This window comes from Neolamprologus multifasciatus, chromosome 2 (genome assembly GCF_963576455.1).
Source record: "Neolamprologus multifasciatus chromosome 2, fNeoMul1.2, whole genome shotgun sequence".
Classification (NCBI taxonomy): Eukaryota; Metazoa; Chordata; class Actinopteri; order Cichliformes; family Cichlidae; genus Neolamprologus; species Neolamprologus multifasciatus.
The window spans coordinates 32,420,677-32,434,953 of record NC_140440.1 but is presented as its reverse complement, the minus strand read 5'-3'; the positions used below and the strand labels follow the sequence as shown (position 1 = coordinate 32,434,953).

General features: G+C 41.8%; 1 protein-coding gene across 3 annotated transcripts in view; it reads left to right on the top strand.

The window, feature by feature from the left end:
• The first annotated feature begins 1,407 nt into the window (after nucleotides 1–1,407).
• Nucleotides 1,408–14,277, top strand: part of dlg3 (discs, large homolog 3 (Drosophila)) — a 95,520-nt gene continuing 82,650 nt past the window's right edge. The window contains exons 1-2 of one of the 3 annotated variants that reach the window (XM_085135912.1): nucleotides 1,408–1,762; nucleotides 2,604–2,735. In XM_085135912.1, coding sequence (XP_084992038.1) covers nucleotides 1,744–1,762; nucleotides 2,604–2,735 — 151 coding nt within the window. In that variant the 5' untranslated portion in view covers nucleotides 1,408–1,743. Of the gene's footprint in view, nucleotides 1,763–2,599; nucleotides 2,736–14,277 lie in introns of all 3 variants that reach the window. The other 2 variants (XM_085135922.1, XM_085135978.1) reach the window with 2 other exon arrangements.

The window sequence follows — 14,277 nt, the reverse complement described above, 5'->3', positions numbered from 1 at the left end:
ATACGATACCGATACTTGGATCTGAGTACTTACCGATACTGAGTACAAAAACCGATACTTCTACCACACACACACACAAATGAAATGAATTGGAAGACAGGTTTTATTATATTCCCTGCCGATAAAAAATAAAATCGTAATAAAAATGACCACAAAAAAAATTTCAAGTGAAAAATAAGCACTTCTGTTAAATTATTGCGGAGTATCCACATTGTAATTTAACAAAATATCACTGAACTATTGGCACTGTCTCGAGCTTTCAGAATAATAAATAAACACTTCTGTTTGGAATAAAATAAATACAAATTAGGTTTGAGAATAAAATAAACTTATTGCAGAGTGTCCAAGTTCATATCGCGGCTCGAGTATGCTGAGAAGACCGTTCAATCCTATGTTTTCCACGACCGGCATTGGCTGGTCATCCAGAGAAATAAAATGAGTCAGAGCCTCTGTTATTTAAACTGCCCGTGGATTTTCTCTTGACATTTTTCATCGCTTTTCCAAAACCCGAGTTAAAGTTGGCTGTTCCGGTCCACACTGCTGACATTTTGCTTAGCCTAGCTACAGCAGCCTCCAGTTTCTCTTTTTTATCTGGAGCCGCCAGTCTCACTCGCCTAACCCTGTGCCTGTTTAGCGCGGGATGTCTCCCTAGTGACCACTCTAAAAAACTACAACAGAAATGACAAGCCACTCTCTGACTAATGAAATAAGTTGGTATCGGTTCATGGTATCGGTTAACTTTTACGAGTATGAGTACGCACACATTTTACAGTATCGGCCCCAATACCCGATACCAGTATCGGTATCGGTGCATGCCTAGTCAGATATAATGCTTCAGTGTTTTATCTCAAGCAGTTTTTTTTTTTCATTAAATAATGACAGTGTAGCATGTCTTAGGGTCTGTCCACCTAATTTAAAAACGGGATCGTGTCTATTATGTCCTGACATGTAAAACCATAGAGCTGACAGCTGGTGTGCTTTCTTTCTAACATGACTGAATCTGATCAATAGATTATATTTTGTACAGTTGAAATGTTTCTCTGAGGTCTTCCTGTTTTCCACCTGCCCAGTAGCTCTATTTTCCGCACCCTGAACATCTCTTCTCTGCACATGTCCAAAACACGTCTGCATAGTGTACTTTTCCTTTAACGACGGACTCCCTGCACTACCTTATCGCACCACAAGATGTCACCAACTACAAAAAAATCGAGAAACAGCCAACTTACCAGATAAACATGCAACGAGGGACAAAAACGGCTTAAGTAACACGCTGATCATTACTAGCGATGTCATGTGCTGAAGCTATCTGCAGGTGTCAGTGTTTAAAGCGTTAATACTGACGGTGCAAATGGGCCCGCTATGGCCGGACCGGCGGGCCTTCTCCACGGAGGCGAGGCGTGTGTGAGAGAGGGGAGGAGGAACGTGAACATGTCACGCTCTGGAGCCGTTTTGCCCCCCCAAAAAAGAAAACTTCTGGAAAAGTTGACATGAAGTAAACAGTCTTTGCTTTTTCACATCTTAACCTCAGTCAGTGGGTGTGGACCACACTGCGGGACCGCTGCAGCGACACTTCAGACAGACTGGGAGTGTCAGCGACTGGATTTAAAAAAAAAAAAGAAATCTGTTGCGAGGAAGGAGCGACAGTTATAAATTTATCCGAGACTATCGCAGTTATTATTCTTGCTTCTTAAATCCTCAAAACACCCCGAAATTATAACTTATGTGACTTTCCAAGTCGGCCACATGATGGTGCATAAATATGGTGAGTACCGTTCATGCAACGTTATATCTTTTTTTCCCCCCACGTGTCACATTTTTTTCTTATATACTCGGGTAAAGTTAAAGTTTTTAGGTTAATGCCAGCTCATTACGCCATCAAAGTTATTGCGCGGCTTTTCGACGTCCCACGAACCTCCGCTGTAATCCCCTCGAGAAACCAGACTGTTGTTTTAGCCCTCAGGGAATGAGAAAGTTAAGAGTAAGTGGAAATTGTCAGCTTCCGTACTGTTGTTGTTATTGTTGTTGTTGTTGTTTTCTGAGATGTTTTTCTCCTACTCGATCATAATGTTCAGGATTAGGTAGGAAACTGTGAAGTAGTAGATTTACCTTCGTGATGTGCATCAACCCTGCATTCTGTGCTCCTCACCACCCACCGGGTTCAACAACCAGCTGCACAGTCCTGATGGGAAAGAGAGAAATGCCTTTAAAGTGCTCTGCAGGAGACTATAACAGGCAGCAGCAGTGATGCGTTTAGTTTAAAAAAAAAAGGAGAAATCTTCCGTATTTTATTATTTATTTAAATTCTTATAACAGTGTGTCTCTGTGCAAAGAAAAGCAGTAGAAGCAGTATTGTTGGCTACATGTATTTACATTTAGTAATAGTTTAATTAGAGCTAAAATAAAGAGGTAAGTTTAGAGTAGTCTGGAATTTTTGTATGAGCTGATTAATTGCTGACATTTTTGAAAATTGCAACTCCACGAATGTCTTTTTCTAGCCTCTCAAACGGGATACAGGTTCATAACACTGTTATTTCATTTCCCCTGTCTGTGTGTGGCTTTGCTGCTGCTGTTGTTCTGAGACATGTATTTATTTTGTGAGGCAGACACAGCTAGGGCGGTGAGGCTGCTCAAGCAGTACCAGTCCAACCTGACCAGTCCAGAGGAACAGGCCTTGAAGACCAGCGTGGGCAAAGTGTCTTCCATCTTGGGCAGCCAGCTGTTTCAAGCCCTTCTCGGTAAGCTTGTTTTGAAGAAGAGAGTCTTTCGAAACTTTTCCCTCTAGCTCATGTTGCATCAGACATTTCTCAGGATGTCCTTTCCAAACAACGCTTCCTCTTCGTGTGCCTATCTTCTTAAGTATGGGAGGTATTTTTCTTCTTGATCTCCTTTAATTTACTGCGCACTGTTGCCACACACTATCAGTATTAGATTTAGTGCAGCTCGTGTGGTTTGATTTGCGTGGCCGTGTGATTGGCTGAAGGATGACACAGGATGGAGACGGGGTCAGGTTGTATTAATTTGTATGGGAAGTTAACTGAGTCTAAATGTTTGCCAATTAAGTCTCATGAAAGAGGCCTTTCAGTCTGCCTCACAAAGGTTTGCTGTTTAACCACCTCTGTAGCATACTCGGATTGTAATAAAATCCCATTAAAGCCACGCTCAACTCAGTCTATCTATAGACTGTGCTGTTTTAAACTCTGACCTGTCACACTGTTAAAACACAATTCCTCCTTTCAGTTTTACAAAAATAGGCACATTTATGTCTCATAAAACTGTATCAGCAGAGTATAGATCATAAAGTCAGAAAACTTTAGCCAGAAGCAAATGTAACTGTGTGTTTGCTAATAGTGAATCATGAGTTAATGTTAGTTGTAACCAGCTACACCTCCATGACAAGCTGAGTGTGGTGTGTTTTGTGTTTTTGGAAATGAGCCTGTGTGAACCTTATCCTCACTTCCTTTTAGAGCAGATAAGGCACATTACTTCAGTTTAGCAAATGGTTGAGTGGTCCTTCTAATTACCACAGCCATGTTATAATGATGCTTGCCCCTGGGTCTGCTATTGCTTCTGCTGACCCACTGCTGCTTCTTTGCTGGGGATCTAAGGGGGGAAGGGCGGCTATGACTCAGGCAGCAGTTAAAAACGATACGGTGTGGCTCGTTTCGCTAATGATGTATACTGAAGGGAGTTTAAGGTATACTTTCTTGCGCTGACTGATGAACCCTTTAAACATAAAGATAAAATGCATTGCTCTTTTTGCGTCTCGTCAAAGGTAAGGGGCTCGTTATAGAGACTAATTTGTTGTACCTCATCACCCAGAGTCCACATTTTAAGACCAAATGAGTTGTTAAGTCTCATTTGAAAGGTTTCTAAAAATGTAGGCTGGAGCAAATACAGTTCGTTTTTGTACGCCACCACGGTGGATAGAAGCATAAAAATGGGACTGAGTTTGCATGAATGGTTTAGGAAGTAGAGAATTTAAAAAAGAATATGTAGTCCCTCATTTTCAGAGGCTCAATTTGCACCGTGAAGCTCTGTGGGATTGGCAGCATTTGCAGCATTTGATTGGATCTGAGCAGAGAGTGTAGCCCTGTATGCTGAAGAATTCATCCTTCTGCTTCTATCAGGAGTCACGTCATCAGTAAACACCAGTGACCTGGTTTCACTGGCAACCATACATGCCCATGCCATAAAATTGCTCCAATCATGTGTGTCCGATGACGTGATTTGCTTTGGATTAGGAGTTGTTTCTCTCCTTATGCATACTTTTCTATCCCATCATTTTTGCACAAGGTAATCTTCATTCATTCATCTCCTAAGATTTTCTCAGCAGGCTCTTTTAGGTGATTCCTGGACAGGTCTAATTTCCTCTTCTTGTTCTTGGGTTTGCATCTTGTTGTAAACTCTTTGCATTTCCATTCATGAAGGCATCTAACGATTGCATATATTAATAATGATACACGCACCTTATCAAGACTTTTCTTGACTTGGTTAGATGTTATGTCACTTGCACTGACATCTCATTGGACCTTGTGTTTAAAATTGTAGTGAAAAGCTATAAAATACAAATTCAGTCCACCGTTGAGGTGTACGAAGGTAAAACTAGAATGTTTGTGTCTTTCTCCAACAAATCATGGATCTAAATTCAATTCAATTCAATTTTATTTATATAGCACCAAATCACAACAAATGTCGCCTCAAGGCGCTTCATAGATACAGAGAAAAACCCAACAATCATATGACCCCCTATGAGCAAGCACTTTGGCGACAGTGGGAAGGAAAAACTCTCTTTTAACAGGAAGAAACCTCCGGCAGAACCAGGCTCAGGGAGGGGCGGGGCCATCTGCTGCGACCGGTTGGGGTGAGAGAAGGAAGACAGGATAAAAGACATGCTGTGGAAGAGAGACAGAGATTAATAACAGATATGATTCAATGCAGAGAGGTCTATTAATACATAGTGAGTGAGAAAGGTGACTGGAAAGGAAAAACTCAATGCATCATGGGAATCCCCCGGCAGCCTACGTCTATTGCAGCATAACTAAGGGAGGGTTCAGGGTCACCTGGTCCAGCCCTAACTATATGCTTTAGCAAAAAGGAAAGTTTTAAGCCTAATCTTAAAAAATGTAACCGGTGTTGCCTTTATGTGCTGTTAAGTGCTTGATTGATCTTTGCCAGTATGTGTTGGCCTTTGCCAGACAGTTATAAGATATTATGTGTAACTATGATAGAAATAGCAGAGCATGCTATTCAAAATCTCAAATGCAGTATCAGCTGCTTGGTTTGGACTCATATGAAAAAACACCCACACCTGAGTGAAGCTGTTGTGACGCCGTTATCAATTCTGTTTCTGATTGCTGTGTTTTGGTTTACTGGGCATTCACGGGGTTTCTACCTTAGTGCCAAATGTTTTATTATCTCTTCAGTCTGAACAAATTGTGAAACAAAATTTTGTAAAAAAAAAAAAAAAAAAAAAAAATAAGACGACTTGCTTGTGGTTCATGTGTAAAAGAGTTTGTCATCATTGTTTTGCAATGTGCAAATGACAGAAAATCAGTGTGTGTGTGTGTGGGGGGGGGGCTGTCCACGTTCATAAAAGGAATCGATAAGCTCTTAGAAGCTCGAATCAGCAGCAGCGGCAGCAGCATGTCAATCACAACGTGTAACAGATGAAGAAAAGCAATTGAAATACTTGCTTTTAATCTGATGCACTGATTGCAAGAAGTCTATCATGCTTTAGAGTCAATGTTCTTGTGCTGTAACATGTTGGGCTGTTAGACGTTATTAAAACAGTCCAACTTAAGGAAATGTATGAATTGTAACCGACTAAGTGCATACATCATAAATGAATCAGAATCTTACTTAATGTTGCATATATGTATGAAATGCTATGACGATAACCGCTGAAATTGTCTGTAGCTACTGATGTTCTCTTGAGTCTCAAAAGATTTTTTTATCCATACTCACTGAGTTTAGGGATTAAAAGTTTCTTGCACTTTGGTGCTGGCTTAAATATGCAGTTGGGGTTTTTTCATCACAATGAAATAACTGTTGATTGCACAGTTTAGTGGCTTTATGGTAAATGGCCTGCTTTTCTAGTCCCTACGGACCCCAAAGCGCTTTACACATCCAGTCATCCACCCATTCACACACAGGTGATGGCAGCTACATTGTAGCCACAGCCACCCTGGGGCGCACTGACAGAGGCAAGGCTGCCGGACACTGGCGCCACCGGGCCCTCTGACCACCACCAGTAGGCAACGGGTGAAGTGTCTTGCCCAAGGACACAACGACCGAGACTGTCCAAGCCGAGGCTCGAACCGGCAACCTTCCAATTACAAGACGAACTCCCAACTCTTGAACCACGGTCGCCTTATATTAATGACACCACTGGTTTGCATCGAGGCTACAATGTTGCAAGCCTTAGTGCTCTTTACTCGTTTTGTTCCCTACTGAAGATCAGCCTGTAGCCGCTGGGTGGAGGTTTAGTATCATTCAGGGTTCTTCTCTACCTTCGGATTAGCATGCTGTCTGTGCAGATGTTTGCAAAGAGCTAATGTTGTGCTAGCAACATCAGCTCTTGTTGTGCTAGCAACATCAGCTTTTTTGGTTCTTTTCCTGCACCTTGGCTCATGTGATGAGTCACATGATCAATAGTAGTTCAACGACCCTCTTAAGAGACAACGCCAAGTAGGGTTTACCTGGGACTCTCCACCATTCGGTTGTTGGAACTGAAGAAGCATCTTCACGAACCTTAAAGAAATCCAGTCACTTTCTTTCCAAGCTCTTTAGATTATTATGAACTGTACGACCCCAACCTACACAGACATAATGAAACTACTTCTGTCCTGAATGCAGTTTGCACTTTACAGTTGTGCTGCTACCATAAATGGTAATGTGATTACAGTAATGTGTTACTTTGTATTGGATAGATACCATTTTTGTTAGAATGCTAACCAAAGCTATTGAACTTGGTGAACTTGTTAAAAAATCACCCTAAAGTCACCAAAAAACCCCATTTGGTTACTGACCATTTCTCCAGGTATTAGTGGACATTTGACCATGCACTGTTTTAATGTAATCAACCTGAAATCAGATCTAATGTATTTTATTATTTATTGAGGTGAGGGAGACCCGGAGAGGATTAGCTTTCAGGATTCCAAACATTCCTCCCAAAGAATGTTCAATCAGGGCCGAGCCTGAGGCCGGCAGGAAAATAAATTGTTCTAGGCTCCCATGCGAGCCTTTTCCAGGCCGTCCTGGCTCTCTGGACCATCTGCACAATGTGTGAGGGTAGAAGAAGAAGAAGAGCCCTCTGGTCACTGTGTCTCAGGTGAATGGTTGAAGAAGACTGGCCCCTCATTCAACATGTGGTTCTCATCAGTGCAGGCGGAGTGGAAGAGCAGCCGGTTCATAGCACTAATAGGAATACAGTCCAGTATAAACATTACTCATCCTCTTATCCGCTCCTGTTGTGTTTGCCTTCACATGCTCAGGGCCATGTGAACTGGTTCATATGGGCCATTTAGTCTAATGGTGGGATGAAATCTTCTGGAGCAGGGACCGTGTTGTTCAGAAGAGATGAAAGACCTCTTCCTCTAAAGAAATTGATGCGTAGTAAAGTATTCTGTCTTTACAGATACTCTGCGGGAAGTAAAGAGGTGTTGCACGTCACGTGGGAAGGTTCAGCGTTCATCCATTTGGATGTCAGCATGGCTGCACAGTCACAAACAAAGGTTGCCTTAACTGCGCATCTACCCTTTTGTTCCAACGTACAAACATACAGTGGGGAGCACGGGGTGCTGCTCGCTGTGAGTTGGGGCAAACATACAGGCCGACACACTTTCAATTACAGCGGAGCCTAAATTCCTGGGGAATATTTCATTTAAACAGCGACAAGGGAGGGAATTGTTTGCCCTGCCTTAAAACTGTGACCTAGTTTCCTGTCAATGTGTTGCTCTGGTGAGCAGTGGGTTGCTCATCATCATGTAAAGAACCAGGGGCACTGTCTTTTTTTTGTTTGTGATTCAACCAGGCAGGAAGTACAGAGATGATGTCAGTCTAATTAAATAGGTACATGACAAAAAGAAGAGGCCTGTAATGCACCGATCATGCATGCAGATATTATGGAGGACTGTGGATGGGGGGTGGAAATGCGGGAAAACCCCCTTAAACTGTGACAAAAAAAGCTTTCGACCAGACGCCCCAAAATAGACCCAGAAATCGGTCCTGTGAAAGAGACTTCTGGTCTGGATTGTGTGTTTTGTTTTGTGGTCAGGAATTTATGTGGTCTGTGAGGGTTGGAGCAGTTCAACGATTTCTTTTTTTTACTTTGTTTGGAAGGTCACTGAAGTGGAAAAAAGAGAAAGCCCCGTACGAAGTGTGCCTGTGAATCCTGATCTCAGAACACTTCAAGATGTGATTGAGCACCTTTCTCTCACTTGTTAACTCTGCCAAAAATAGATGAGTGATGTAATTAGAAGTGTTAGAGTGTGAGAAACAAGCCAGGTGTCCAAGATGCAGCTGAAGCCTGCAAAACTTAACTAAACTAATATTTTCCAAGATTTAATCAAGGCTGAACTTACCGGTACTTTTCTTAAATACATAGACAGGTGGACATTCATTAGTTTGTGCTCCTACATTTTGAAGCCTCGAGTTGAGTGTTTTGGCCTTAACCATCTACCATAATCATAAAGTGTGTCAAAACTATAAAAGGACTCGCTGAGGTTTTCAATCAAGGCAGCAGCATAGCTATTTTCTCTTAGAATGTACCCAGTCAAGCTGATATCTGCAACCAGTTGTCCCTTGTCGACCGTTAGAAAGAATGCACTACAGAAAAAGTTTAAGTCTGCTGTTCCTAATGGTGGACAGAATGGTTTGCTCCTTAGAAAGGGTGGGGGAGGAGGCCGGCGAAGCTGCTCCTCACCTCAGGGTCTCAGCAGCGGCCTCGGGCCTCATTTTCTCTTGATTGTTCACCTTTGTCTAAAGTTTATTTATGCTTTAATGCACCTAGCCCATCTTAAAATTGAGGGAAAAGACAACACATGTAAAGATGAGCTTGAGTTCAAATTAAACTGCCGTAAGCTTGAAGGCTGCTATTAGAATCAGAATCAGAGAAACTTTATTAATCCCAGAGGGAAATTGAGTTTTAGAATATCAGGATCCTCCAGCTTGAGTTAGTGTCAAAAGAGTAACACTGAGCCATTTTCTGTGCCTCCTTAACAAAGTCAAGAAGGTACTACTGGTCCTTCTGTTGTTCCTCATCTCTCAGCTTCGATGTGAGTAAGACTATTAGTCTATTCCTTCGGTTTCAGGAAACTGAAGCAGAGACCTTCTTTCATTTTTGTGCTTGCATTGCTGTTGCTTTGCATTAGCCAAAGTATCTCTGGTCTCTTCCGTTTCACTACAAGCTGGTTGATGAGGCACAAGAGGCTTGTGCAGCTCCCTCAACTGAAGATAGCATCATATACGACAAATTTAAAGGTACCAGCGTTGGTACTTGAGGCTGCTCTCTTGTAAAATGAAGAGAACCTCTTTTCAAACCATTTTTAAGTTTGCTTTGACAGATGGGATGCACCAAGCAAAGTTACTGGCTTTCAAACACTAAGCGAGCTGATGTTGTTTGAACAGTTCGAGAGCTGTGTCTCCGAGCAGATTGTGCTACATTTGAATGAATAAAATGTAACCACTCTACAGCAGGCTAAAGTTCTGCTGCAGAAATTTGCCTTGACCTACAAGAGTATTTGTGTGAGTAAATGTGAAAGATCCAACTGTGAGCATACGTAGAAAAATGCTGCATTTTAGCCCCAATAAGGTAAAGGTGGTCCACCAAGTCCAACGACAGAGAAACAATGTTACTACTGTCATAAAGCAGGGCATGTCATTGCTGTCCGTCTGTCTCTCAATCGTAAAAGCAGCAACCTCAGCAAACAAGGCAAGTAAAAGCTGTTGATTAAAAAAGGGAATTCTTCTGAGAGTCTTTGTTGAGCTAGATGAACCGGATGATTGGTTTAAACCATGCATCTTTGCCGGATCTGTGTCATTGACAGGATCAGTAGTCAGGAAAAATATTAAGCAATACTGGCGGCTCAGTCTCTCGGATCTTCTTCCACCTAGCGCAGAGACTTCCTGTAATCTAAGCTCCTCAGTAAGATGTATAGTGATGGCTTTGCATTAGTTTTGACTTTATTTAAAAAGTAATTGGCTCCATTTAGCATTTGTATACATTTTAATGTTGAAATCCAAAAGTATTAATACACAATAACTTCAAACTATTTGATATTTGTAAATAAGCAGCCTGATATTCCTGTGTCACCTGATTGTCCTATACCTGCAACTCCTGAAATCCTGTGTGCAGATGTCAGTAAAGTTGTGGTTTCAATACTTCAGCATCTATCTAGCTCTGTAGAACTGGAGCAAGAACACAGGTGGAGTTACACTTACCCCTTTTATATTAATTAACACTGTTTCTGTGCAGTTTGGCACACAGTCTGTCTATTAGTTAAAGGTACTGTGGCTGTATCTTCAAGGGAAGAAAAAAATATGAATGTGTGAAAACTTCACTCACAGATGGATGTATGAGAGACAGTACTGGAAAGACAGATGAGCGAATATGTTAGAAAGCTGAGTACTGCTCAGGAAGTGACATTTGATAACCCTATAAAATTTAGACTTTTGCCTCGAGTAATTTATGTTTGTTTGGGTTTTTGCGTCACAGTAGATCTGTACACGACCTGCTGCTTAGATATTTGGTTATTTTATGTCATGAGACGTCTTCAAAATAAAACGATTGTGTGTTTTTTTTTCAAAGATTGTGTGAGAATAATGTACAAGTGCATGAACAAGTACAGCTCACAGTAATAGTCTGTCCTAGCTTGTGCAGGGCAGCCTGTGGTGTCCAATGTCTCTGTGAGGTTAGGTCAAAGGTCAGGTGGTAGTCTTCAGTTTGAATTTAAGCTGATGACTATCTTTAGCTTCACTTCCTAAATTCCATCTTTAGATTAGCTTTATGCAGCTAAAAGGTTGAAAGTGGCATAGCTGCTATATAAAGTCAACAAATGATTCTTTACCTTCATAAACATCTATTTTGAATAAAATGCAACAGAAATATATACCGTATTTCCCGGACTACAAAGCGCACCTGAATATTAGCCGCACAAGCTAAAATCAGGGGAAAATCCTGCCGCACCTGACTAAAAGCCGCAGGTGTTTCAATGTTGACTTATCATATGTAAGAGAATATGCACAAAGGGAATTGTCAGGAAAGAGATGGCTGTTTGGAGACACACCCCTTTTATTAATATTTTGAAAAACAAGTTATGGGTACATATTTGCATAACTTTCTAGGTATATGTACAAGTAGCGGTAATTACAAGTACGAAACATGTACTGTGCTTCATAAATGAGTAACAAATGTAGTACATGACAATAACCTACAGCACACCAGAAAAATAGATCGCCTCTCGTCATCCACGCCTCCCGCTGAACGCGTCGCGCTACTTTGAAGTTTGTTTTTTGCGCTACTTGTACGTAGCCTGGCGGATGGACATGTGACCAACATACTGTGTGTCTGATCACATGCCCTTCCACCAGGCAACGTAGTGCCGTACAACAGCGGAACAAACAAAACAAATCGTCTTACGATATGACAAAAATCATGGACAATCCATAGAAAAGCCGCACCTGACTAAAAGCCGCAGGGTTTAAAGCTTGTGCAAAAAGTAGCGGCTTATAGCCCGACAATTACGGTAGCTTTATTTAGTCATATAAATATTCATTAAGAAACATATTCAGATCAGAACAGATTCCATTGAATTTTATGTTTTACATTACACTGATGTATAAAATTACGTGGAAAATTGACATGGAAAATATTCATGCCCCTTTTTTGCATGAATATTTTTTGAGTACAGCAGTAGCTCGCACTAACCAGATGCTTTATTGGGGTATACCTTGATAGTAGCAGGTTGGACTCCCTTTTGCCTTCAGAACTCACATAATTCAACAAGGTTGGGGAACATGTCTGTGAAGGTTCTCAGTCATCCAGGTCATCGTAGTCAAAGGAGCTTGCAAAGAAAAGCGTCTGGACTTCTTTAAGTTACTTGAAGACGTTTCACCTCTCATCCGAGAGGCTTCTTCAGTTCTAAGGTCAAATGGTGGGGAGTTCACTGGCCTCTTTCGAGGATGCCAATGTTCACATTTTGGACAGAGAGGACAGATGGTTTGAAAGAGGAGTGAAAGAAGCATCTATGTCCACTGTGAGCGACCATCTTTGAACAGAGGCGGTGGTTTACGACACCAACTCTCTGCCATCTATAATCCAGTTTTGAGATCCCTTCCCAGACGCCTTAACGCCCACTCACATCCTGGGCCATCTGACCTCAGGAATTCGCATGATAAGGTGGGGCCAGGTTTCACAATAAACTCACCCGAAACTCTGGCTGATTGGGACCCACACCCAGTTTCACACCTTGGCTCAGGCGATTAGAGGATCATCAGGGGGTCCTTTTGTCCCTCTGTGGGGGGAAACTCCCACTAGGTTTATATCTGGGACTCTCCACCATTTGACCTTAGAACTGAAGAAGCTTCTCAGATGAGAGGTGAAACGTCTTCAAGTAACCTAAAGAAGTCCAGACGCTTTTCTTTGCAAGCTCCTTTGACAAGGTTGGGGAACATCTATCAGAGCTTTTGGTCCATATTGACCATACATACATGATGTCAGTCTCCTGTTCCACCACATCCTAATGGATTAAGACCTGGTGTCGGTGGAAGCCGTTTGTGCTTTGTTATGTTCAGGTTAGGATGGTTAGGAGGACACCACTGATATGTCTGTGAAGGTTCTCAGTCATCCAGGTCATCGTAGTCAAAGGAGCTTGCAAAGAAAAGCATCTGGACTTCTTTAGGTTACTTGAAGACATTTCACCTCTCATCCGAGAAGCTTCTTCAGTTCTAAGGTCAAATGGTGGGGAGTTCACTGGCATCCTCTTTCGAGGATGCCAATGTTCACATTTTGGACAGATTCTTTACTACAACATGTTGTTTATGGCAAATTCTCACCTAGCAACATTTTCCAATATTCTTTATTTATCTATTTTTTTCTAGCTGACAGGAGCCCCAGCTATGATCCTCTGCTGTTGTATCTACTTCAAGGTTCAACATGTTGTGTGTTCAGAGGTGCAGTTCTGCATACCTTGTTTGTAACAAGTTTTGTTTGAGTTATTGTTGTCTTTCCAGCGGCTCCAAGAAGTCTGACAATTCTCACTTGACCTATGACATAAACAAGGCATTTTCACCCAGAGAACTGCAGCTCGCTGGATATTTTCCCCGTTTCGGACTATAAACCCCAGAGATAGCTGTGCACAAAAATCTTTGTAGATCAGCAGTTTCTGAAACACCCAGACCAGCAGACACAGATGCAAAGCAAAATTCTTTACTATAAGAGTTGATCTTATATTGGATTTAGACTTGTCAGGTAGAGAGAAGTCACTTTTAAATAAAAATTTTGCTCAACCATCAGTAACAATAAATTTTCACCACTTCCATTTCAGCAACTACTCTGTGTGGGGATATGAGGATATCTTTTTTTTTTCAAATGATTGTCTTTAGGCGTTTTTTTCTTTTATTGGACAGTGACCTGGAAGACTGGAAAACAAGCAGTCAGAGGCGGGGTGTAAAATGCAGTCGGTTTCTCAGCTGGAATTAAGCTGAGGACGTTTTAGTTATGTTGCATGCACTGTATCCACTCACTGTTGGGATGCTTATATAACACACAGAGATAATAAACACAGTGACAGTGTGGCGTACTACAATATGTGTAGAAAATAATGAGGTAAAGCAAGGAGGCTCATTTGCGCGACTGTGGATATTTGCATCTATATGGAATTAGGTTATTGCAGCATGTTCGCGTGTCTGCATGTACATAAGAGTTTGTGTAAGTGAGGCTGCTCTTTAGTCAGCTGGTCATCAAACTGCTCTGCCCACACATGGCTTCACTCCTCCACATTCAGACACAGTGATGAGTCACATGCTCCATTCTTACACTTTTGTTCTTACAGCGTCTTGTTGGGACATACTGACTCTTATCTCTCCGTCTCACACATGCACATAGACTTTGAGTCCCCGTTTCAATAAGAGGTGCACATTCTTGAAAGACGTGTTTAAAACGTTTCACCTCCAAACTGTTTTGCAGCCCATTTTTGTCCTGACTGTGAACTGTGCGAAGTTGATGAACTCTTCTGCAACCTCTTTATGTCAACACTGCAGTAACCAGGCCCTCACTTG